This window comes from Triturus cristatus, chromosome 11 (genome assembly GCF_964204655.1).
Source record: "Triturus cristatus chromosome 11, aTriCri1.1, whole genome shotgun sequence".
Taxonomy (NCBI): domain Eukaryota; kingdom Metazoa; phylum Chordata; class Amphibia; order Caudata; family Salamandridae; genus Triturus; species Triturus cristatus.
In genome coordinates, this window is record NC_140594.1 from 1123386119 (window position 1) to 1123413786 (window position 27668).

The 27668-nt window shown below is 45.2% G+C and overlaps 2 protein-coding genes across 3 annotated transcripts in view; one reads left to right on the forward strand and one right to left on the reverse strand.

Annotated features, from left to right (window-relative positions):
* The window catches only part of LOC146786163 (uncharacterized), a 656587-nt gene extending 632274 nt beyond the window's left edge, over positions 1-24313 (reverse strand). Inside the window, exon 1 of the mRNA XM_085635693.1 lies at positions 23798-24313. Within this exon, the coding sequence (XP_085491819.1) occupies positions 23798-23886 (89 nt within the window). The 5' untranslated portion in view covers positions 23887-24313. The remainder of the gene's footprint in view (positions 1-23797) is intronic.
* Positions 23799-27668, forward strand: part of ECEL1 (endothelin converting enzyme like 1) — a 565411-nt gene continuing 561541 nt past the window's right edge. Inside the window, exon 1 of one of the 2 annotated variants that reach the window (XM_085635691.1) lies at positions 23799-23936. The gene's annotated coding sequence lies outside the window, so the exon portion shown is untranslated. Of the gene's footprint in view, positions 23937-23980; positions 24128-27668 lie in introns of those variants that run through there. The other variant, XM_085635690.1, reaches the window with a different exon arrangement.

The window sequence follows — 27668 nt, forward strand, 5'->3', positions numbered from 1 at the left end:
GTAATTTATATAACGAGACTGTTACCGTTGGCTTCAAAATCGAGCCTCCTTTTAAAGAACTCAAATTCTTGGCCTCTTTTATTTAATTTTCTTGAGAGCAGTCCGCTTTTCAGCATGGGCATATTAACCCTAATATGTCACTTATGTGTTTAGCGACGGTTCTAACGGGGCTATTTTGTTTGTTTAATCAGATACCGTTTTCAGACGCATTTCTTGCTCTGTACTGGTATATGAGTTTCCCTTCAGTGTATAACGATGCACTAGGGGTTGTCTGAATATTAGGAGTCCCCTTAATCGCTGGTGGAGCCCCTCAGTAGTATTATGACTATTGGTGATGACGGGATGATGATTTCATATCTAATACCATCCCATTTTTAATTTTCAGATACCCCATTGGATGAGTGACTCGTTTCTATAATACTTGAATGTTAGGCCTTCCTAGACTAACGGCTAGGTGAGTTATGGCCCCTTTATTACATCTTTGTAGACTTAGGACCACATACATTAGACTATTAAGTGCCACACATTGATACGCACTTTACTTGCTTCTGCAGGTTGCCATCGTTTATTTTAAAGTCCTGATGAAGACCCGCATGATGATTTAATATCGCTTATACTGGGTTGAAACGTCGACGACAATAGCTAGGACCAGTTCAAGACCCGGTTTCACACATATCTTGATTTATTCGTGGAAACTGTGTCATTGTACCTTTCTTCATAACTGGCAGGGCCGTTTCTACCATTAGGCAAGCCTAGGCGGCTGCCTAGGGCGGCAAAAGGGGGAGGGCGGCAAAAAACATGAGTTTGGGAATCCTCTTAATAACAATCAATAGCTAAGGATTCGGAAGGAATAAATCTGGAGTAATGTATGAAAAAAAAGACCCAAACTGCCTGTCGTCCACCGTGAAAAAACAAATGGAATGTACACCTTTCATTTCCAGCTGCTTGCGTTCACCCGATAGTCTCACATTTCAGGGCAGTTTACTGCCAATTTGAAGGCTTTCCGTCTGTGTCACACATAGACAGTTTAAAATTAAAATATCGGATTCACCGAGAAATTACACCTAAATAGAGAATTCCTCATTTTAAACAAATGAAGAGAAGTGGCAATTTGAGGCCTACACAAATGTCTGCTCCGATTTATTCAGCTCTAGGTTCCAGGGGTTCTCCGTCCATCCCTTTCACTGCAATTTCAAGTGCTGACCCCAGGGAGTGTGGGTAGTGGAGGGTAGGGGAGGCTGACAGTGGAAATTGCTGCTGTGCAATTCATAAGCAGACCCTATGGCCGGAGATAAGTAAACATGAAAAGATTGCAGAGGAAGGGACCAACATTTCAGACGGGGATACGTCTGCCCAGCCCGTCACACTGTAAGAGAGGCCTTATTTACAAGGCAGTGTTAAGTGACTTAACGCTGCCTTGTAAATAAGGGGAAGCCCCTATCGCTACAGGAACGTCATAAAAAGTGATGTGCCTGTGGCAATATGGGCTTGTAAATATGCCCCATGGTTTTCTAAATATTGTGGTCGAAGATTTCAACGTAATACTGTGGCTCTGATGTGGATAGATCAGATAGGGAGCTCCCACTGCTGGAAGATTCAAATGAATACTTGTGAGTGTGATACTGCAATAACGAAGAATCGTACCACTCCGAGGTAAAGCTACTAACATATGTGGGTCAGGTAAAGGAAGCAGTTTGGCAGTATGCAATACTCTTTGTCACTTAGATGCTTAAACAGCCGAGAATCTAGGGCATTCTATCACTATCCGTTTCATAAATTAGAATGTCCCAAAAATGACAACATCCTTGAACCGAAAGACAATGTGAGCCTTTAAAATATCGGCTGTCCTCGGTGAAATTAATATGTGGTCTAAGCGTGTCCCCGTGGGTACACGTTCACATGCCACCACCATACTGGAGTTTGTCACAATGTGGCACCATTTTTAGGAATATATGATGTTACTTAGCAGACCATTACTTCACACGTTTTTACTACAATGTTTTTACATCGCAAATACCATTACTGTGCATGCTTTTAATTCGCAAATACATTTTAAAATACAAAATCTGCATTTTCTTCACAGTATATTACTAACTATACAACTTCTATGCATTTTTGACTCTTTTACCCCTACCCTCATATACTACATTACCCTACACTACCCAAACACCACTACACTACCCTAAAACACTACCCTACACTACACAAACACCACAACACTACCCGAAACCCAAATACACTCCTCTACACTACATAAACACAACCCTACAACCTAAAAGACAACCTCTTGCACGACCACTACCCTAAACCCAAATACACTACTCTACACTACATAAACACAACCCTACAACCTAAAAGACAACCTCTTGCACGACCACTCTTCTAAACCCAAATACACTACTCTACACTACATAAACACAACCCTAAAACCTAAAAGACAACCCCCTGCACCACAACACTTCCCAAAACCCAAATACACTACTCTACACTACATAAACACAACTCTACAACCTAAGAGACAACCCCCTGCACGACCACCACCCTAAACCCAAATACACCATTCTACACTACACAAACACAACCCTACACAACCTAAAAGACAACCCCCTGCACGACCACTACCTTAAACCCAAATACACTACTCTACACTACATAAACACAACCCTAAAACCTAAAACACAACCCCATGCAAGACCCCAGAAACTACACTGCCCACTTACCTCTCTCTCCTTGTGGTCCCCCGCTCACCGTGCTTCCTCTCTGCTCCTGCTTCAGGCGTCATCAGAGCTGCACATCGTTGTTTGGAAACGGAAGCGCCTCCTTTTCCAAACAACGATGTGAATAGTCAGCAAAGTAATTGACTTTGCTAAGTAACGGTATATGCGAAGTAAAAGCATGCAAACTTAAAGCATGCGAAGTAAAAGATTCTGCTAAGTAAAAAATGCGTAGTAATGGTAAGTCGTAGTAGTGGCCGCAAAGTAATGGTAGATTAACGTTTAAGTGCTATTATATACAGAGCTTGCCTAGGTCTGAAGAAAAAAAATCCCATTTTACATATGTAAACCTGTTCTACTTCAATACTATTGTTGATGTGTTTTATTGTTTAATGTTGAATACAAGTTCTTTTATATCTAATTCATTCATTCTTCTAGCCTGGATGACAGGGGGAGAGAGTGATGGTAGAAAAAGGGAGGGGAGCATTTTTCAATTCTTGCCTAGGGCGGCAAAACACCTAGAAACGGCCCTGATAACTGGCCCCCCTTTTTATATCGTGTACATAAAAAATCTTTTGTATTCAATTTTTGTACATATTATGCACAACTTTGTCACTTATGTCACTATTTCACTGATTCACAAATTCACTTTATGGTTTTGTAACGCCCTGAACGTCTCAGGATCGTTTAACAGACACGACAATGAGGACGCAACCACTTGTGAAGGGTTAGTTCTTTTAATGAAGGCAAATAAAATACAAAGAACAAACAAAAGTTATAGTCACTGGAATCCTCCAGGCTAAGTACGTTACCAGCCCACAGCACGGATGGTCCTAACCGTCCTCTGCATATACGCCGATCCCGGCGTATGCCAACAGAGGGCAGAAATGAAATGGCCGACAATGCCAATCGGTAGGCTGTGAGGGGCACGAAGAGTGTTGGGGAGAAACGAGGAGTCAGGGAAACACCCAGCCGGGGTCTCTACCTGAAGGGAGCAGCCGCTCAACCTCTTCCTCAGACTGCACCGGGACGCGGAGTCACCTCCTGGTGATGCGTCACCGATACCCCAATCACAAGCAAGAAGACTGAACCGAGAGCAGCCGCTCGATCGATCCTGTGGACTTCCGAGTCTGTAACGCGGCAAACACCTCCTGGTGTGCGTTACAGCTGGCAGTCCCTGTGTCTCTGGTCGGGCTGGGAGTTACGACTCCAACCAGCAAAAGCGCCACTGCGCTTGGACTCAGCCGAGTCAAAAAGCGAAGCTCAATGGTTGACCGGTAGAGCTTCCGGGTCCTTCACAGGTGACGATGGGGCAAGACACGGCCCAGGGAGTAACGACTCGACCTACCTCCGTTCTTGCCTTACTGGAGCACCACTCCGGAACACTGCTCTTCACGAAGCAGGTACGTCGGTGTAAACACAATATCCGACAGCCTTGTACCTCCCGGTTCCTCCCTTTATAGGGCGTGTTTTCCTTGAGTTATGTAACAGCTCTCCTGTTTACATAAGGGCGTGTTTCCCTTGAGTTATGTAACAGCTCTCCTGTTTACATAAGGGCGTGTTTCCCTTGAGTTATGTAACAGCTCTCCTGTTTACATAACCTCTCAACCGCTAAGCATCCTGGGAGATGTAGTCCGTTTTCGCTGGTTACCGTTTTCCTCCCCTCGTATGACAGGAATTCTTGACAGGTTTACTACTTTGGTAACCGTGCTTTGCTATAAATGATATGGGTGTCAATATAAATGATGCAATTTATATATAAAGAACAGCATGTCACCCACCAAATTTGATTTCACCGTGATTTGTATTTTGTGATTTGTTTATGCGATGTGTACCTTATAATTTATGTGGTCCTTTCAAAAAGGGAATACTCTTCTCTATGATTGATTTCTTCATTTTCTGATTGATAAATTCGGTGTTTTTCGATCCATCCGTAGAACAAAGTAATTGTTTGATCATACCCGACAGAACCATTGTTTTCTCTAATACGAATATACTCGAGAGCATGGTTTGTTAATCCACTACAAAAAAACGAACATCAATGGTTTTTCATCGCACATAGGACAAAAGAAAAAATTCAAATGGCACGCAGCAGGAAATACCATAGAACAGAGTGTGGCATATAAGTTCCTAGGAGTAGTGGTAGACTCAAGGTTTACATTGAAAGATCACCTATTAAAAAGAAAAGCACAGGCAAATAAATTACGCTTTGTTCTATATCTACTGAAAACAAAACTGAAGTGCCCATCCAACTCATATTTATTAAAAGTCATTGCTGCTAAGTTCCTTCCAACTCTTACGTACAGCTCTGAACTGTTCAAAGGACAAGATGCAAACTTCCTGAATCTCCAACAATCAGGGCTATTCAAATACATCTTTCAGATCCCGCAGTTTGTATCCCAAGCCCAAGTACGTCTGGAATTCGGGCTATCAAATCAGTAAGACAAACAGCAATAATAAAAACGTGTTGGAAACTAAAAGCAGCACAAGAGGATTCCTTGATGGGGCACTGTTGGACCGAAATAAAGAACCAAACAAAGGGGAAAAAAAGCCTGGAACACAGTATTAGAAGAAGCATTGGTAACCCTCAAAATGCAAGAAGCATGTAACACTAACCACAGCTTTGCAGCTTTAAAAAAAATAACTAATAACGCGGCAAAACAAAAAGCCTGGACCATGGACAAAGCCGCCTTAGCAAAAAAAAAAACATGGCTGGACGGTATTATCTTCATATGAGAGATGTTCCCCTCAACCATATTTAGTCGATCATATAACAACAGCAATTCAACAACTGCTACTTTGAATACGGTTGGGGGCTTTCATCTCAAAAGATCAGGTTCCAGCATGGAAACAAACATGGCCAACAACACTCTGCAGACTCTGCGGCCAAGTGGAAGAAACTCGGATTAATTTACTGTGCATTTGTCCAACCGTGAACAATCTGAGACGTTATTATTTATTACAAGCATTTCGTACATATCAAATCAGATCATGCCGGCCAGCAGTAATGTTAGCACTGAATAGCCAATTGTTACAGGCAGCATGAAGGGCCACCAGATCCCTGCAGAAAGTCAGTTCCTTACTACAGAAATCCGAAAAAGAGCATCTTAGAATCTTGAGGTATGTGAAAAGAATGATGCTGAATTTACAGTTCTCTTTTCCCTCGATTTTGTTTTTTAGATATTTTTTATGATGTAAACATTATATTGTTATTTAAGGATCTGCCCACTGTGGTACATTTCAGAGTATGAAATTAAGTTTTTACAATTTAAGGATTAAGGAGCAAATCACTGCACAGCATATAATTTAATGTTACTTTTGTTATTATGATACCATATACCACCTGTGTATTTTTTTTAAACGCTATATAGATAATTTTAGCAGAAAAATTGTAAAGGTTTTAATTAACTATATACAATAAAATTTACATTACAAGCGAGCTAAAGCTTAGCGTGCAGGTGGCCAGATGATGAATGGCATCCTTCAGGCCGAAGTAATGTCAGTCATGCTCTTTGAGGAGACAGGTGGGTCCTCAGTCAAAAAGGGGCAATGCCTGACTTAGTTATGCAGAGATCTGGGACAATCTCTCTGCTTGCCGCAAGCAGGGAGGAACTGAGTGTTAGAAGATTGTTGCCACGCAAGTGTTTCTCTAAAGGACATGACAGCATCCCTCATCTACAAGAAGATGATAATCTGAAAACAAGCTGGGAGGATGCTCCTAGGATAACCCTGCAAACACCTCCAATTTTATAAACAATAAATATTGAACTTCACTGTATGGACTGGTCCAAGACTTATTTCCTTCCAAGAACAGTAATCTCCTAAAATGGTTGTGTGTGGGGACATGGCCTGACATGATGAGGTGAATACGTCTAAGCTTGGGCTCCACCAGAGGCAGCCTAGCGTCCTGAAAATATCTGACCTATTTCATCCCATTGTACAGTAAAACGTAAGTGATGTTGTCAGAAGGCGGAGTGACATGAGCAAGACCGCACCAGCCAAGCAAAATCCATAAACCTGAGAGGTGTAGTGATCTGAACCGGATGCCTTCATCCCACATGTAAAGTTGCAGAGAGGCAAGAATGGTGATATCTCTGTGCAGCATATTAACTGAGGATCCCTGGAGTGGGTGGTGGCCTGGCAGAGATAGAGTTGGGGTGTGGGCTTCGCACCCCATTGCTGACTGCATACTGAACTATTGACACTGCCATGAGTGAAAACAATGGTATTGCGGTGAGGGAAGAAGTTGAGGTCCTCCTTGAGAACAAAATCCTTTGTGGCGGTGAGACACCTCCTGCAATGCGAAAATGGAAGAGACACAAGGTACATGGTCCATCCCTGCATCTACCTCCTGATCTCCCGAAGCGCCTCCGGGAGCAACGCTCATTTTACGAGACTGCTTTCTATTTTTAAACTTTGATTGCCTGCACTTGCACTTTCCGCGCTCCTGTCATAGCGCTCCTGGATCCTCCCTCGCTGCCCCTTTCCTTGCACGCGTCCCAGACCGCCGCTGCTGACCGCCCCCTCCTCACCTGGCTCTCGGAGCGGGACGGGCTGGTCTTCCATCTTGGGCGGGTCCGGGCGACGCGTTGCAGTTCTTTGGCTCCTCCCCCCCTGGCAAAGTACTTCAGGTGGACGGCTGATAGCGCGCCCATCCCTGCATCTACCTCCTGATCTCCCGAAGCGCCTCCAGGAGCAACGCTCATTTTACGAGACTGCTTTCTATTTTTAAACTTTGATTGCCTGCACTTGCACTTTCCGCGCTCCTGTCTAAGCGCTCCTGGATCCTCCCTCGCTGCCCCTTTCCTTGCACGCGTCCCAGACCGCCGCTGCTGACCGCCCCCTCCTCACCTGGCTCTCGGAGCGGGACGGGCTGGTCTTCCATCTTGGGCGGGTCCGGGCGATGCGTTGCAGTTCTTTGGCTCCTCCACCCCCTGCCACGCCCACTGACCATTCATTTTCATGTGTCCCTATAACACCCACCCTCGGCAGCGCAGCGGACGAGCGCAGCGGGCGACGAAGGCGCGCCGAAGTTGCGCCTAAATTAAGCCCGTCTGCGCCCGTCCGCGACGGGCCGGGACTAGGGGCTACATACCCTGCTCCTATATTGGCTTACACTTCAGTTCAACTCACTGCTTTGTCGTCCTCCCTCCCTCCCTCTCTCTCATTACTTCAACATCTGGACTCGCACGGCATCCTTTTTTCTCCCCCTTCCTACCCTGTACCCGCTGTTCACTGCCCTATTGCCCGCTCCTCTGATTCCCTTCCTGCCCCTCGTCCCCTTCCCGTCCCTACTCTTGCCTCTGCCTACCTTCTTAATACCCGTTCGGCAGTTAAACATCAGTCGGCACTCTTCAATCTTTTGACCACGGATTCCCCTGATTTTTTGTTTCTGACTGAAACCTGGTTTTCCTCTGATTCCCTACCCGATCTTCTAGCTATCCTCCCCGATTCCTATTATGCTCTTCGAGCTGACCGTCCGGCTGGCAAGGCCTGGGGCGGTGTGGCGATGATCATTCGGTCATCTCTTAAATTTCAACTTCTTACTTACCCTCCTATACCCAATGTGGACTACTTGGTGGCCCGCTCACTTAATCTCTCTGCCCCTCTTACTGTTGTTCTTGTATATCACCCCCCCCCCAATCTATGCCCTCTTTTGTAGCTTCCCTCCAGGATCTATTGGCCACTTTGGTGATCAACAACTCCTCTGTCCTTCTGCTCGGCGACTTTAACTTCTGGCCGGGTGACACCAGGGAAGATTCCTCCTCTAAAGATTTCACTGCCACCCTTCACTGCTTGAACCTCATATCTCACGTTACAGCTCCTACCCATGTTCAGGGTCACATTTTGGACCAAATTTGGTCTACTCGTTCTGTTATTTCATCTCCTTCCATTCTCCCTTGTGTCTGGTCGGACCATTTCATCATTTCCTTTTCTATTCACTTGGGTGTGGTTGATAAGCCTCCCCTTCCTAAAAACAGATTAGCCCGCAATTGGAATCAGGTTGATCTTGATTCCCTTTCTCTCACTTTGGCCTCCTCTGCCCCGGCCCTTAATGATCTTTCTTTAGTATCTCAGGCCGAGATCGTTAGCACCTGGCTCTCCTCCTCCTGTGACCTAGTTGCCCCGCTTAGTAAGATCAAAGCGGTTCGTCCTTACGACGCGCACAAATGGTTTTCCCCAGAGCTAAAAGCACTTAAACTCGACCTTAGGCGGTCGGAACGCCACTGGAGACGGAACTACAGCTCTTCCTTGCGCGCTAATTATAAATCACTCCTTACTGAATACAAAAAGGCGATCCTAGTGGCTAAAACTGCATATTTTACTGAGAGAGTGGCTCTTGCCGCTAATAAATCTCGGGAAATGTTTTCCCTGGCCCATAACCTTGCCACCTCAGATCGCTCTACCCCTAGTCTTCTCCCCTCACAGTCCCTCTGCTCCTCACTTAATGATTTTTTTATAGACAAGATTTTGAAGATCAAAGCTAACATTCCTATAGTGTCTCAACCCAGCTCTACTTGTTTCCCTCTCCCTCCCCTTTCTTCCTTTGCCCTTTTTCCTCCCATCTCCCTTGAACTATTTCTTAAACTCCTAGCCAAAGTCAGGTCTGGTTCTCCTGCGGACTGCGCGCCGGCTCGTATTCTCAAAACTCTTTTCACTAATTGCTCTGCTCCTCCTCTTGCTCTTCTCAACTCTTCTCTGGCTTCTGGCTCTGTTCCCTCTTCTTTTAAATCTGCCATAGTCTTTCCTATCTTAAAAAAAACTGGCCTGGATCCCTCTCTTCCTTCTAACTTCCGACCTATCTCTCTTCTTCCTTACCTTGGTAAGATCTTGGAAGCCCATGTCACCTCTTGCCTCTCCACTTATGTTGAGGAGAATGGCATCCCATCAGGCGGGCTTCCGCCCGGGCCACTCTACGGAGGCGGTGGTTCTCGCGGTTTTGGATGAACTAAAGGGGAAAGCCGATCTTAACCTTCCCCAAGCCTTGGTCCTCCTAGATTTGTCCGCTGCATTTGACACGGTCGACCACTCCATCCTTCTCGACCGTGTCAGATCAGCTGGCATTCAGGGCATGGCCTTTTCTTGGCTTGCGTCCTTTCTCCGGGAAAGGTCCCAGGCGGTTCATCTTCCCGGCTTTTCTGCCCCCTCCCGCCCGGTCACTTGCGGTGTCCCTCAGGGTTCCTCTCTTTCCCCCCTTCTTTTCAATCTCTATATCCAACCCCTTATCACTTCTCTTCTTGAGCTGGGGGTCTCTGTGTACAACTACGCAGATGACCTTCAGCTCATTTTCGATTTGTCTTCTTCCCCTGACTCTCTCCCCAAGTTTTTCTTCCACTTTAGTTTTTATCTCTGAGTGGATGAGTGCCAACCATTTGAAACTTAATCCGGACAAGACGGAACTTGTCCTCACTGGTGGCACCTCCAATCCTTGGTCTTCCGCACACTGGCCCCTTTCTTTCGGTCCCCCTCCCCTGCCCGTCCCCTCTGTCCGTACCCTTGGTATCAAAGTCAGTCATGACCTTTCAATGCATAGTCAGATTAGCTCTGTTGTATCTTCTTGTTTTCTGTCCCTCCGTCTTATCCGGAAGATCTCACGGTTTTTTTCCACCGATGCACTTAAAACCATAGTCCCGGCCCTTGTCACCTCCCGCCTCGACTATGGGAACGGCCTGTATGTGGGCATTCCCGCTTCCGAATCCCGCAGACTTCAGGCCATTCAAAATCAAGCTGCCCGCCTCATCCTTTCCCTCCCTAAATCTTCTCACATCACACCTGCGCTCAAGACCCTTCACTGGCTTCCTGTCCGCTTTAGATCTTTTTTTAAATTGGCCTGTCTCGCCTTTCAGGCTCATTCCCGTTCTGCTCCTTTTTTCATTACCTCTCTCATTTCTTCTTATGCCCCTTGTCGTACTCTTCGCTCTTCTTCTTTGTCTCTTTTGCACATCCCCCGTTTTCGCAAATCCAGAACGGGGGCACGCGGTTCTCAGTCCTGGCCCCTCAGTTCTGGAACAGTCTCCCTCTTTCTATTCGCTCTATTCCCATCTATTCTCACTTCCGCAAGGCCCTCAAAACTTTTCTTTTCTTTCAGGCGTTCCCTTCCTAGTCCCTCGGGATGTTCTCTGTGAGTTCTGATCAGGTCTCCAGCGCCAGGAAGCCGCTTGGCCGCAGTGCGCTTTATTAAATATTTTTTTCATTCATCCTACATTGAGACGAAGCGTAATTCGTGGCAGGTCCAGCAGAGGGAGCCAGGATGAGCGCTGCTGGCAGGTGGGTGGAGCCAGGGGCCCAAACTATGAAGGATCCCGCTTTATGGGCGGTCCAACAACAGTCTCAGGTCAGAACAGAGAGTACTACTGCACAGAGAGAAGCAAAAGAGGCTCCCCAAGATCTAGTAAGTACGACTCAGTGTACAACACTGTGACCCAGCGTACACCACTATGAAAACTGAGTTAATGCACATACATCATGGAAAGGCTACTGTGGTGTTTTGGACTGAAGAGGGAGCACTTCCAACCATCAATAAAAAATAGAGTAGAGACAGCAGTATCACATAAAGATCTCTGCTTGTACCCCTTCATTCTTTATTCACTAGCATTGCTAAAATACTGTATAGTTTGAGGTGCTGACACAAATAAACGTGTTGCAATGTCTCTGCCTGCTTCCTCTGTGACACAGGATGGTGGTGGCTGACCACACTAAGAGCAGCTATTCCAAGCACAAACCATGCCACAGTGCTCTGAGACGGGACTAGAGCAAGCGGCATTAACTCTGCACATGGCTATCCATTTGGCTGTCCATAAATGGCACAATGGTCAAAGACGAGGGATCGAAGTCAGTGCCCACCAAGAGAACATGGAAAGCTGTAGAAACCCAGCCTTGACTCAAGCTTCACTGAAAGGCCAGGCCCAGGGTGCTGCAGAACCTGCATTATTGGATGTAATTAAGGCAATACACAAGCTCTCCCTTGCAGGCCAATTTGAATGTAGAAGCATTGGATTGGAGTCTGTTCCGAAAAGACTTACACGGTGTTATGGACAGAGTCACACAAGCAGCAGTAGTAGCAACTGAAACTGAGCAAACCAATGCAGACCACCATAAGAAAACTTGACAACCTCACACACAAAGCCGGTGTACTGGTTACTATTGAGGGAGTGCATAGGGCACCGTGGCCTCTCCCACCACCGGGGCCACAACACCGAGCAGTCATATTTCACCTTTATAAAGACAAAGGGCCTGATTTAGATCTCAGTGGACGGGTTACTCCGTCACAACGGTGCCGGATATCCCGTCCGTTGAAATATAAATCCCATAGGATAATATAGGATTTATATTTTGGCGGACGGGATATCCGTCACCGTAGTGACGCAGTAACCTGTCTGCCAACATCTAACTGAGGCCCAGAGACATGATATTGCAGGAGACAAAGACAAAAGGCAAATATAGAACTGTGGGAACATATATTGTTCATAGACAGAGTCCTAAATGCTGGTTTACAGGAGACACACAGTGTGCGAATAAAGCTGATAACATAAAAAGGAAAAATGGGAAGGCCATTTCTGTCTTCCTAGTTACATTACACAAATCAGAGGGTTAGAAATGTGGCTGGCCTTAAATGTTCCTTTTGCAGCAAACTAATTGCTGATGCAGTAGGCTGGTATATATTCACAAATTGGTTACTAAATTATAAGGAAGTAACATCTATAAGTGTATATATAGGCTCTGAATAGAGATTACCCAACCTATTCTACCAAGCCAAGTCACTTGGCGGAGCCTTTTCAGGGATCCGCAGTCATATGGATGGGGGACTTCAATTGTGTACTAGACGGAGACTGGAACAGGAGGCCTCCCTGTTTGAATTGAATTATGAAGGAGAAATGACTAGATCATTAAAACAGACTATGTCCAACTTAGACCTAGTGGAATTGTCTAGTGAACACAACCCACAGATAAAGCATTACTCCTGCCATGCGCATTCACACAACAGATATTGGAGACTGGATTATGTGCTGGTTATGTTATGCTTTCTGTAAAGCTCTTGGTTACTCCCAGATGGAGTGTCCCCACACCAAGAAGTCAGACTGCCAGGACTACACCGGAAGAGGCTCTTATGATGTTTGAGTGATATTAAAGTTTGCAGTGCTTCCATGATGTCCTGTATTTAGATGGACCAAGACATTGGCCAGGCTAGAGTTGACAGCAGGAGCCAATCACGGCAGTGAAGGGATCACAAGGCTTTACGCAGCGATCAGACTCTCTGCTCCACCACATCTACTGGCGGAGAGACAGAGAATGGGAGACAGATTGTGGGGTTGGGGTTACAGGCTGAAATTGAAGAGATGCCCTGTTGCTTCTACACCGGGTCTCAAGCAATGCCGGATTCCGCCTTGTCCATCTCAATATTTTACACACAACATACGTAACACCAGCAATGTTACACAAACTAGACCCCACAAGAGATGTTAGTTGCCCTACATGCAAACTAGTGTTTGATCGTTTTTTTTTCATCTGACATTGGATTTTCCCATTTTGTCAGATTATTGGATGTCAATAGGAGACCGATTTTAAGTGCACATCCGAGAAGACAACAGAGGCAACCTCAGGTTTGCCTCCTGGGTAATAATGTTAGGAAATCCATTAACAAAATCAAAGCGAGGTTCATACAACGCACTCTCCTGCTTACCAGGAAACGCGTTGCAAAACATTGTAAGGCCCTCAAAGTCCCTAGAGTGAGGACTACTTGAGGATGCAAAAAAATGGACACTTGCCTAATGAATAAGGAGGATATTGCCTAGGACTGATGAAAAATTAAAAGACTTATAAACCTGTAATAAACTTTCCAGGGAACTAGGGCCTCATGTATTAAGAACAGATTTGTATAAAGTAGTAAAAAAAGCACTGACTTTTTGTGAATCAAGTCTGATTTTGCGAACTGCCCTGTGTACAAATAGGTTTGTGCAGGGCTGGACTGGCCGTAGCGGGCACTGGGCATTTCCCTGGTGGGCCGCCAGGGTTGGGGGAAGGTTTTGGGCCCCTGGGGGCAGATTTTGTTACAGGGCCGTTTTTGCAGCATAGCTGCAATATCGGCCGCTGTAACAAAATTGTCTGAAACCGGACGTGGCAAACAGCTCGGTGGCACCCTCAAACCCCTGGGGGGCCGGCCGAGCACTTTGCCAGGACTGGTTTTGGTTCTCAGTCCGGCCCTGGGTTTGTGTCACAAAATACCAAATAGGTGGGGTTTGCAGAATGACTGGTCTAATGAATATTCATTGTGCAGGTGAGAAAATCTGCGACCCCCTGCAATTGGCCACCATCACATGGATGGTGGCCCGCAAGGGAAGTGATTGTATTTAAAAAAAAAAAAAAAAAAGTGTATCAGCATTCTGCCAACTCTCCCTGAAGTTTTTTTCAAGATTCAGGAAAGAGTTAAGCAATTGTTTTTTTTTAATGAGTTTTTTATATAGCGCGAACTAGACCCAAGACATCAGGTATCAGAGCGCTTTACATGAGCACCAGTTTCGTTACAGATGGACACATTCATTTTTGTTAGGCCCAGGGAGATTAAGTGATTTGCCCAGAATCACAGGATGTTAAGTGTCGCAGCCGAGACTCGAACCTGGTTCCCCAGCTTTGAGGTCAACCGCTCTAGCCGTAAGGCTACATCCTCTCCCCATTGATACTTTCCTTCTCTCCATCTCATAAACAGGAAGGGGACGCCCCCTTCACCCCCCCCCCCCCCGCAGATCTGCTGTTCAGACAGGGTCAGAAAAGCTCTTTTATCCGTCAGAAAGAGATTTCCAGCTCGTTAAATGGCATTTGTCAATAAAGAAATCTATTTTGTGGGTGCTACCCCTATGATTTTGCAAATCTCTGCCCCAAACTCTTTAATAATTCCAGTGGCCCTGATTGTAATTCTTGTATAGCACAGAGTGCCAACATAAAACAAAAGAAAATACCCTTTCTTTACAAATAATAATTGGAAAAAAAGCATATGTACAGTAGTGGCTATCACAAGTCAAAATACTGTAACCTGGAGTTGGGTCTGTTTGGTAGTAGGCAAAGTGTTATAAAAGTGCTGACCCTGGAGAGGAAAGTAAGCACTTAGGCCCATATGCACAAAGCCATTTAGCATTTCTTAACGGATCGAATCACACAATTTTGGGCCATCAAGAAACGTAAATAGGCTTTCCATAAGTGATCCTTCTCCTACCTGGCAGCCAAGACATGGAACTCCCTCCCCATCCACCTCCGGACAACGCAAGACCATCTCGCCTTCAGGAAGCAACTCAAGACCTGGCTGTTCGAGCAGTAGCATTCCCCCCCCCCCCCCCCCAGCGCCTTGAGACCCTCCGGGTGAGCAGTGCGCTATACAAATGCCTATGATTGATTGATAAGTGCAAAAGGGCAATTGCTGTCGCAAAATGTGATTTCTACCCTGTAGAAATCGCATTTTGCACAATTTCCAAAATAGGGAATTGCAAATAGAGATTTCGTATTTGTGATTTCTTATATGAAACGGGCATTTCAGAAATGCTATTACCATCGGATCCAATCCAATGGTAACCATGTTCAATTTTAAGAAAATGCACCCAAAATGCATTTTCGCAGTACCATGTATCGCGGATGTGCCTCGTGGGCATCGGAGCGCTTTACACAGGCACCACTTACTTTTTCATGTTATCTAAGAGAGGGTTAAGGGCCATAGGTACCAGTGGTTTTGCATTTCCTAATCATCGGATGGCTCAGGTGTTGGTTTTTATTGCTTGCAGGTGGGAATTGGTACAGGAACATGCGCCAATGTTTGGTTTTGGAAGGTGGGTTGAAGTGTTGGAGCACAAGGTGCTTTTGGGTGTTTGAAGGCAGGACTGGCTTTCTGAACATGCTCGAAAGCACACTGTTCCAGCAAGGTAGATTCTCTGAAGATGGGGCAAGTGTTTTAGTCATCAGACGCCATCTTTCTTCAGATAGGATTCTGAACTACAGATTTCAAATTAATCCTTCCGTGCATGGTCAGTGGATGCTGTCAGCCCCAGGCCTAATCTTATGTTATCACTCCTTGTGGTCTGTTTGTGAAGGGTGCCCCACTTTGCTCAGATTCTGGTGTTGGGCAAAACACACTCTATTCTAGCAGAGGAACCACAGTCAAGAAATGAGCATATACTGATGCATATATCCCTCCAAATTAACCTATTTGGGATTTCATAATCCCTTGAACTAAAATCTTGACCCATGGAGTCTTCAAGGAAGGTGAATTGGGGTATTTGTTGTTGCTGGCCCCATAGATCTCAATGGAAACAAACACTCTTTAAGATCAATGGGAAGATTTGCATGGCGGGTGACCCCATGGGAACAGCTTGGCATCCTGAGAGATTTAAAATACCCACAAGGCTGGTGATACACTCTAACTGAGGGAGAGTTCAAAGTAGGAGTATATTTAATTGTGCACTTTTTCACAAAATTTCACGAAAGCTCATTCAAATTTTGCAAAATTATACTTGTAGGGAGAATTATATTTTACCAGAATCTCATCTGACTTTTTTCATGTGAGGGCATACTTTTTGTAAAAATGTGAGCGGCACACCAGCATAAGACTACGTCGAGCAAAATATGTCTCTTGGCGAAACATTTTCTGTGCGAAGGAGTCTCCTGATGAACGAAATGACACAAAACTTCATAATGAAAAATTTCGTATAACGTGAAGTTCAGGAATTTCATACATTTTGCCAGCGTGATTAAACATTTGCCAAAGCTTGGATAAAAGATATGAAATGCATTGAGGATAAAGAATATTTATAGTCATAATATACCGATGTTCCCAAACTAAAGTTTGTGCATTATGACCTATCAGAGAACACAAACAGAAGAAAAGCATGTTTACAGTGTAATTGGTGAGTCAACCTGGAGCCAGAAGAACAAATGATGGACAGAATGCTGAACAAATCAAACATTCACCCCCATTCACAGATCTGGGTTAAATCCATCGTTTTTTTGCTCATCATGCCACCCCAGTTTGGACCCAGCCATATGCAAATCAGTCTTGACCCTGCGCCCAATTGGTTCTTCTTGTTTTCAGCAATGACCCTTGAAACTTGATAATAGGTGCATCACGCAGATCAATGGGACCAGGTCTTGAATTTGGGAAAGAAACGAGGATTTAAACCATGACCTGCAGATTGGACAGAATTCTGGGTCAGGCTTGTAACCAAAAAAGTGACCTTATTGGATGCATGAGAGCTATTCAAGGCACAGTAACCATGTGCCACTTTATTGCTTAAGGCAGTAGTCTGCTATTTGTGAAGAATCACATCTCTTTCTCCGCGTGTAGGTAAACAGATGTTCCATCTACGTATACACAATATTTAATCCAGCCTGTGCTGCTCTGGTGTGACCCGCAGCCTCTCCATGCTAAAACAATCCGGCCTGTTTTGCATTTTCAATGAGCATAAGCATGCAGTGTTGCTCATAGGAGTGGAAATCCTATTTGTCACCTGCTGTTAGTGTGCCGCCACCTCACAGGCGCGGGGTTAATCTTCTGGAGAAATGGCGGGCTGGTAGCGGTGGAGGGCGGGACCACAGTAGACGCCACAATCGTGCATTCTGTGTGTGCGCCCTTAATTCACGCTCACCCCATGGGGAGCAAAGACCCCTGTGGGGCCCACAATGCATAAAAAAGGTTTTGTAGCAGCCAGAAGAGGTGGACACACATCTAGCTGGGAGGTGACAAAGCCAAAGCATTCACCCTTTAAAGTTGTAAAAAGCAAATTTATTGAGGCTGAATAGAGCTTATTTTGAAGCCTCCTCTGCTCAAGGCTTGCCAACGTTTAGGAAGAGTAAAAAGAAATATTTAGAAAAACAACTTCAGAGAAAGGATTTACATGGAGTCTAAAATGTGTTAAGTTGGAGAAAGGTAAAAAGCTGTATATTTTTCGGCAAAAATTCAGAGGTCTGGAGCCTAATTCCAGAGTGCTGACACGTCTGCCTATGCCACACTAACTAGTATGCAAAAGACTCAAAAATGATGGACAGAATGCGGAACAAATCAAACATTCACCCCAGTCACAGATCTGGGTTAACTCCATTGTTCTTTCCCTCACTTTGCCACCCCAGTTCAGACCCAGCCATATGCAAATCAGTCTTGACACTGCTACTCATGGGAACAGTCCAGCCTGAACTGCCAAGCCAGGTCCTCCCTGGACCAGAAAAAAGCATTCTGGGACTGGTTTTGGGGTATCACCACTCATCAGCCAGGCTAGCTTGAATCCAGTGGCACAGTGAGCCCGGGACCAACTTCTGGGAAAACCCGGCACATTTGGGCGAGAAAGCATACAACACACAAATGATGGGTCGAATGCAGAACAAATCAAACATTCATCCCCAGTCAAGAGATCTGGGTTAATTCCATTGTTCTTTTGCTCACCATACCACCCCAGTTTAGACCTGGCCATATGTGAATCAATTTTGACACTGCTCCTCATGGCAACAGTCCAGCCTGAATTGCCTCTATATTTGGCCCAGGAAGGTGGACATGTGGCTAACGCCCCGCAGCTCGCGGCCAAGGCTGTGGGGTCACCTGCATGAGGGGGTTGGCACCCATACCCTGTCGCGCACCAGCTGTTGCATTAACATATGGGAATTGAACATTACTTTACGGTGAAAAAAAATTGAATTCACTGAAAAGAGCAAAGGTTAAAGGAATGTTACAGTTTAAAAATATCATTGAAAAAAACCTTAGAAATTCAGTAAAAAAAAACAAAGCTTGCAGGGACATTACAGTTAGGTTCAGATTTTCCACACATGAAACCATATAAATTCAGTAGTTAGAGCTAAATTCATGTAAGGAAATATACTGCTGATGTCCCAAGATAATTTTTTATCAAGAACCATGACAAAATAAGCACTGACAAGTCGAGAGGCTGGCAGCAAACACCAGACGTATTGGCCATTCAACTACTTATCTCCACTACAAAACACCACCCCCTTGTCCCCTCCAACCAAGTATGTTTTGCCATTCCAGGTTAAGAGCAGAAAACAGCCCAAGAACCCTAAAAAGTCTGGTCTCCCAACACCTGAGAAAGTCTGTAAGTATGTAACCCACATCATCTACACATCAGCACTTTATATTTAGGAGGTAGATGCAGTTTTCAAAGCAAAGACTGTTTATTTTTAGTTTTTTCCCAATTTAAAGGCTCTGTGCTTTAATGCACGTTAATGGAAATGTGAAATTACCCCCATTTCTTTCTTAGTCTCTCTTTTTCCTAAATCGATGGGTGCTGTCCTCCACCAAAGCCTGAGGCTCCCACACCTACTGAGTAGCTGACCTGCCAAGCGCCTACCCAACAACCATCCCTTGCTCTCCACACAGGAAGAGACGTAGCTCTATAGACCCTCGCATTCCCTCCTAAGCGGACACAACCAGCCAACGGATGCCGTCTTGTGCAATAGCCATGCCGGAGTCAACCAGCTCACCGCGGTCCACTGGTGTGTCTGTACGGCTACGCCTGGACCAACACTGGTTGGGAGTTAGTGGGTGAGGTTGCTCGGGTACTAATTCTGAGCAGATGTCTTGGCCTGGAAGACAGGCCGCACAATCCATGAACAGCCAGGCAGCTTTGAAGTCAAGGCTTCTGGTGAAGCAGCTGTGGTTTGCTCCATCCGTACTGCAGAAGAAGATAACCTGACCAAGGGTTCAAGAACTCAATGTGTCCTCCGCAGACAAGAAACCAGTCAGATGCACATGCATCCTAGTCATATAGGTTAGGTATAGGTAGCCATGCACACATACACAACCACCGGCAGCGACCCCTCCAGTATGGTAGAGGAGCGTCGCTCCCCCTCCCCCCCACCAACACCCTCAAAAACTTGAAAAATAAAACACTAATTAAAACGGGTGACTGTGAGCCATGTGTTAGGGGAGAGGCAGGGGGGTGACAGTACTGGAGGGGGAATGGCGGGCCCGGTTATCAGTGCGCATGGTGGTGTGGCCAGCCGTCTCATACGGTCAAACCGTCCCGTGCACTGAAGCTCTCTCATACCCGAGCTGCGTTGCCGGGTTGTAGTCAGCAGGCAGGGGCTCCCAGTCTCCCTGGGAGCGCAAATTCATGGTGCTCAGGCCAACCCTGATGCTGCTCTCATGCATGAGAGCAGCTTCAGGATTAGCCACAGGGCAGTCTGGGAGCCTGTGCCGGCAGTGGAGAGGAGCAGAAGAGAGCAATGCTGGAGGGCCGCAGGTACAGTGCGTTTTTATTTTTCTCCATCATCCCCTTCCACCCCCCCGACCTGCCTCTTTTTCCTGACATGAGCTACTCCTGACAACCACGCACACGTCTCAATGTGGATGGGAGGCACAGGTAAAATGGTTGTTTGCCCCAGAAGTACAATAAGATCCCATCAATCTCCAATCACTGTAGACTGGTATCTGGAATTATCTGCCCACTTCGACAGATGGTGGTACGCTTTGGATGCAACCCCAGTCAGCAAAACCTTGTGCTCAGTTGGGAACCATTAGCAAAATAGTGAAGGAACCTCAGTAAGAACACAGCTTGTCAAGCACACCTGGGTAACAGAAAGGGCAAAGTAAAACACGGAAGCAGAAGCAGAGTGGCCCAATTTCTGAACCCTATAAAGAACTTTCAACCTTTTTTCTGGGCCTTCCTTCTGAAGATTCTTTAGGTTTTTAGGTCTCGACGAAGACATTGCACATGAGCTATCACTTGCAAGAGATATTGACTACAAGGAGTTCGGAGCCCGCTCATTGCTTGCCATTCGTTGGCATAATTGTCCCTCTTATTTACTGCCTCCTAATTGGCCAGCCTCACTTCCTCTTCTTTCAGGTGGAGCATGGGCCAAGTACTGAAGGCTTCATCTTGATTAGTGTCTTTCCACTGCTTGTGCTGTGATTGAAGTAGGTTTTTTATTATTTCTTCTGCCCCAGTCATCTTTGTTTGTGCTGCTTAGTCCCCTTCCCACCCCAGTCTTCCATGTCGCTTCCTTCCCTCCACTTCCTCTTGTCCATGTTGCTTCTTCCCCTCCAATCCCCACACTTTTCCATGTTGCTGCTTCTTTCTCACCCTCCCGTTGCCTGTGCTGCTTTTTACCTCCCACCCTCTCATTGTCTGTGTTGCTTCTTCCCTACCACAGCCTCACCCTCACTTTGTCTGTGTTGCCCCCCCCCACCCACCATAGGGGAAAAAAGCCCTACGACTCAGACAGTGCTGGATGCACAATAGCACTTTTAATGAACCATCGTATCACTCCCTCGCACGCTCCCTCCTGTTGTCCATGTTGCCCGCTACCTCCCCCCTTCCCATATTGTCCACCCGCCGTAAGAAGAAAAAAAATTAAGTAGTCGATAAGACATGGCCAGCGCTGGCAGTGCCAAGGCACTTTTTACTACCTTTTAGCTATGCTGCACAGCAGCTGCGCTGCGCTACAACATGGCTAAAACACATTGGCAAAGTCAATAACTTGGTGGGACAGTTGGTTCTTGTTAGAAATATGAGCTTGCAGGTGCCCTATACCATGAACTTGGAGTAAGACAAGCTTTAAAACATAACCAGTAGCAGCAGAATAACAGGAGTGCCCGCTTTATTAAAAAAGACATTTGCAAAACCAATACAATAGGTATGGCTATTTTATAAGTGAAAGCGTTTTTGAGCAGCGTTTGTATGTGTGTGTATGCCTGGGTTGGCGAGTGATTGGATGTATGTGAGAATGATTCACTGTGTGGCTGGATCAGTGACAGCATTAATGATGAGTGAGTGAGGGACTGAACATTTGGACATGTTCGGTGTGTGAGTGCCTGGATGGATGAATCGATGAAAAGTGGAGTGTACAGATGGATGCCGACCGGTTACACCAAGCTTACAGAGTAAAACCTCAAACAGCACTAGAGAGAGTGCTATAGACATTCCAGATAATTAACAATATAATGCCAGTGCAAGCATGACACTGGGGCTGGACATCATCAGGCCATGAATGCCTGCAACATATACAAAAATGACCACTATTTTGTCAGTGCAAATAGTATACAGAAGTAGGTACCATTGCACAAAAAATACTCACAATTTGCAAAGAATGTCCATCATTTTTCAGCTTTACTCCTTCACTCAATACGCCTTAGGGTAGGTTCAGATTTGCACCATCACTCACTAATCTCAACCTTTAAATTTAGATTTTCCCTGTAACTCAATAATCCTTAGCGATGTAAATTAACTCACAATATAAGTAACAAGGGAACCCGATAAAGGTAGCTAAGGACCACGGGTAAATTTGTATTTTTGAGAACAATGGTCCCTAGCGTAATCTTGATTAGGAAGACTAGTTCAACATAGACTTCAATGAGACCTATGTGTGTTCCTCCTGTGTCCAGCCGGACAGAGGAGCATTTAATCTTGAGTTTCACAAAATTATCAATTAGAATAGTGAAGACTGATGAAACAAGGGCACAATCCTGTACCAAGTTGTCAACAGAGAGAAAAGGAGAGGATCAAAAATAGAAAGAAATACAAAGAAATAACAGGCAAAAGGCTTTGGAGCGACCATGGGGGCTTACAATACAATGATCAATTTAAGTAAGCTCTGGCCAACAGCATCCACAATGCATTTTCACAATGGATACAATGTGGAACTGTTATAGAAAGTCTTAGCGATGTAAATTAACTCAATCACCTATTACCCTTGAATGAGTATCCAGAGCTACTGTCCGACAACTTAAGTGCTGACCCGAGTCTGAGCATAATTTATAAGTTTTGTCTGCATGGCCATATTAGCCCCATTACTCATTAATCCTCAATCTGTGTCCAGATTTGCACAATCGGTCACTAATCCAAGTTTGTGCATAGATGTGTTCTGAATCTCTGTAATCAGTGCATAGACAGATTTCCACTTCCATTCACTAACCACCCTTGCATACACACAGTTCACCCATATTTCAATAATAATCAGTGTCTGCTGACAATTTCTATAAAACCCAGAAATCTTGGACACATGGCACAATTTGCACCAAACTTGACTGCTTGCCCACATTGCAACATCCCTCGATAATCCTCGGGACATATTAAATTTGCCCCCCTGTACTATTATCCTAGGTGCAATAACGCATTTACCCCCATTACTCTGTAATCAGTGCATGTTCAGATTTGCTCCCACTGTGCACTTATTCTAGGTGCACACTCAAATTTGCTCAATTACTCTTTGATCCTTAGTATATGTTCAGATTTGCACCATCGCACAGTAATCCTTAATGCATCAGCAGAGTTGCACAGTCACTCATTAATTATAAATGCATGTTTGGATTTGCACCATCACGTAGTCATCGTTAATGCAAGTTAGATGTATCCCAAAGTACATTTCATATTTATAACATCAGTTAGTAATAATTTGCACCTGCTGATATTTGTGTATTCATTCAGAAATCTTGGTTTACTGCACGTTTTTCCTCATTCACCACCTTGGCCCCAGCCTCTGCCTGAGATCTTATTAGGACCATAGTCAAATCCCACAGCACATTACAGGCTGGCTTATAGGGTGAGTTTATGTCTGGGTTTAGAGATCACAGCATGCACAGTGCTGTGGGCTACAAATTAAGAAATCTATGTCATAGATGCGAAGTTTCAAAGGTCCATGTGTGAACTAGTTAGTCCAGCCCCGTTTTTGTCATAGAATTCTGGGACTTGTAGTCCTGGTTTTATGTTAGGTAAAAAAAGACTGCAATTGCCAGAAATTGATGGAAAAACGTGACTGCCCTAATTAGTCATGCAGGGATCTGGAAAACCTGGGAGCTGTGCTAGACCAATATGGCAACTTTGGACTTTCCTCCTTGGGCACGATCATCATTGCCGGAAGACCATCCTGCTGCAGGAAATTGACATAATAAGTCCCCAGTGGAACTACAATCGATGGTAGAAAAGACTTCAAGTCCCAGCATTCCTCTAGTCAATGCATCACTATAAACTTCCCCTCCATCGTGACACAACTGCTGCCTGTCTTAGTTCTAAACACCAAACTTGGAATAATGAACATGGAAAATGGACAATGGAATGCAGATCACTTTACTCGGAAGTGGTGATTTGCGGGCGCGCTGTTACCTGGACGCCTGTGGGTTCATCCTGAGAGGCTTCCAGCCCTGCTCCTGGGTCTCTACCTCCCCGGAAGTCACGGCCACGGAGGACTCCATCCGTTCTGGAACACTGGAGGCATTTGAGAGGCAGAGAATGGTCCCTTAAAGTGAGTCATTTCAGTGAGCCACATCATAGAGGTGGAAGGTGACTAGTAGTTACAACAGGGGGGAAAGAGCGGCCTCTGGTGGTAGACCCTTGTATGACACCCTGAAGACAGCATCTTAGCTCAGAAGTGGAATTTCCACAGGGGTGTGGAGTCTGATTTTGAGCCACGCCTGTCAGGATTGCAGGCTGCAGGTGAGTGATTTGAGGTACAGATGGCTCCCTGCTCTCACTAACTCGCCCAGCCCTCTATTCAGTGATCACATGTCCATGGTAAAAGCGCCACAGGATTCCTGGAGACACGGGTAGTGCAAAGGCTTTCACTGCCCTAACTTCATCCATGTTGCCGCGCCCTCCTTCCTGTCCTCGGTGCACAACACATGTCCCCTCCAGGAGCTCTACTACTAGGCTTGCAAATCCGCCTCCAGGTGAGCAGGAAGCTACCGCCGCACATGCGCACAGAGATCAGCTTCCCTCGGCCACACTCTGGTGCACATCACTGGTGCAAGGTTTCTGGCCCTGCACGGCTGAAAATATCTGACTTTTTTTTAAAATCACACAAGTTTTCCAAATAATGCCTTGTAACCTGAGACATTTGCTGGCTTCCAGGTGTGGGAAACAATAATGAATTACATGTTTTGATGTGAAAATACACACTTTTATGCGTGAGAAAATCACCAGTGGAAATGCGCCAGATAATGTTTTTCCCCACAGGTAAAATCCCACCAATTTTGGGGGCATTATCTTCTTCCTACTGTGAAAAGTGATTAATTCATGTCCTTGTCAGTCGTGAGAGGGTCATTAACTCACCATATTAAGAAATCCCAAACTGACGGGGGGGGGGATCTCTCTGCCTTCAGTGCACTTTGCCTAATCGTTGCTCTATTGTTTTGTCCCCGAGCCCCTCCCTCACCCCATTGGCAAAGATTTTTGTTTTTTCAAAAACCAACTCCCAAGTGAGAGATTTATTTTATATTATTTAAAACAAAACAAAACCATGACCAAGAGGTGCAGAGATTGTTCTACCTGTGTACTGGGCCATTACTTGTTTTCACTGCCCGGTAGTCAGTCAGTCTGTGGATTGTACTGTATTATTTTATGTTTTTTAACCAAATAAAGATTTCTTGACTGACTGACTGCCTGACACTGCCGGGTTGTGGGTCAGAATATAATTTGCACAAATGTTGTCTGACATAAGTATTGTATTGAAAATATTGTTTACAAAAATGTTGTCCAATGGGTGAGAATTTTCTTTAATTAACTCCAATAGACCAAATTTTTTAAGTAAATAAAGTTTAAGGCATACTATTTGTGTCAGAAATTATTCTGACAATGTTATTCAGTTACCATACCCCCAGTTCAAAACTTACCGCCTCATCTAGCCGGCCTGGGGCTGGAAATGTGACAATTGCCCCGCCCTGAATCCTCACTTTGACCTTGTGCCATAATGTTGGACAAGCTGTCAGGTCAATGGTTCCCACCAATGATTTGCGGATGTAGTGCCAACTGAAACCCACCCACGCTCTCAAGTCTATATGGGGCAGGGGAATCTGGACTTTGATGAGACAGTATTTTAATTTGTGCCGGTGTTTGGCAGTGCTCAGCCGCGGCATTTATTTCTTAACACTGGCACATATTTATGCTAGCCTGCCACATGGTGGTGATGTCTATCTATTTTTAAACAAAGCATATCTACAGTGGTTTAAAAAAATGTAATATACATTAAAACAAATTCAGTGCGCTCAGGCCATTTTTGAAGCTATAGGTGACGTGGAATAGTTAAAACTCTCAAATTCGGAGTAGTGTGATGGCCAGTAGGTAACATGCTACTGGCATTTGGCAGCACTGGCACAGACATTGGGAGGTGCCAACTGCAGTGGCCTACTGTGAACTATCTTGGTCCTGGGAGTTGTTTTTTTTTTGGGGGGGGGGGGGGAACAAATTAAGGCCTGGCATAGACACTGCTATGCCAAACTCAAAAGACCCTTAAATGGCCAACTTTAAACACAGTAAAAAGGATCAGAAACATGTTTATGAATACTCACAAATGTGCATGTTTCTGGATGATAACAAACTCACAGGGTATGTGTGCCTCCTACATCCAAACCCCACCCACCCAGCACCCCTGCTCATAGATAACATCTTTGTGAAAGTAAATCCATTTACCAGGGAAAAACCACTACTTCTAAATTAAAAATACCTCTCGCACTCACAAATCCGGCTATTTGTATGTGTAAATCGGAATTATATGAAATAAATAGCTTTGAGAATTCTCCCGGAGAAACACTATTGTGAATTGATTTGATGTTGAGCTCATGTGTCCTGACTCGGCTAATAATTAAGATGTCTTGCTGCTGTGTATTAATGGAACCCAGACATGGGATCTTCAAATGGTTTGTGTGTTTCTGCTAATTATCACTTGCCTACATTTTAATCTCTAAATTGTTGTTTAATGCTCCAAACATTTCCATTATTGTGTGTTTGGCATGGCTTCTAAATGAATATGGATTGTACTTATCTGGCTAAACACTGCCTCAAGCTTTAAATGGGTAGAGACTGTGTAATAAATACTTAAAGATAGCTTCTAGGGGCGCCATTATCCCAACCACTGAGGCATCTATTCATAAGAAAGCTTGTAAATCTGAGTACTTAATTTGTGAAAGAATGGGTGGCGGTCCCCAAAGCTCCCCTCACAAGCCCGCGCCGGTGCTAGTAAATGTCAGCGTGTCGAGTACCAGGCCTGGGCAGTCTTCAATCCGACTCCTGCCTCTCTAATACAGCATCAGACACTCCCTGCCCTCTTATCTCACCCTTACAGGCTCCTGCTTTCTCTGAGACAGCTTTCTGTCTTTCTCTTCCTACTCTTTTCCCCATGTGTGTTTTCCTTCTATTGCTCTCGGGATATGTTTGAGGAAAAATAAGTGCCGATTCCCAAAATTGAGTGCATGTGGTCCCCACCGGAAACCACTGGCTCAAATTAAGCACTGAATCTACATCTGTACAAGTACTCCTCACGTTGGTGTCATTTTATCTAGGCATTTTAGAATGTTCCAGGCATTTTATCCAGGCATTCTAGAATGATAGATGATGTCACAACAGGTATTGAGATCAGTTGTGATATCATTCACCAGCCGGCCGGGCATCATTGTTAAAACCACCCTAGCGGGCGATAGGATAGCCTTGGTCATGGGCAGTTCTTTGCAAAGGAGGGCACAGCATCATTCTGTGCTAGAAGCAGTGCTCATTCAGAGCACCTGAGAATGAAACCCAAGGTGCCTTTACAACCGTCCCTAGGGATCTACCAGGTGTGTCTTTGGGCGCCCCCTTTGCCCTAAAAGGAGTATCTTTGACCCCAGCCTACTTCTCAAGCCCACCCACTCACTTACTTCATTCCTTGTTACCCCATGTTTATTCTAGTTATTGAATATATATATATCTCTTGAATTTCATTAGCCAACAATAATTTAATGCAATATTAGTGACAATGAGTGTCTATCTTGGGGCGTGGTCACGGCGCCGACGTAGATGGCCGCCTGATTAGGGACCTCCGGCGCACCGGACTGTTTTCTTCATGCCGGTCCCGACTTCCGCACGTTTCGAGTCCTCCTGAGGTCGGATTCTGCTGTGGGAACGTGGCGCGCTTCTGGTGAGCGCTGTTTTTTTTTTTATTTTTCATTTCGGTGCAGAAATGCCTTTTTTTTTCACCGCGCTCGTTCTCCCCTCAGTGCGGCCGCCA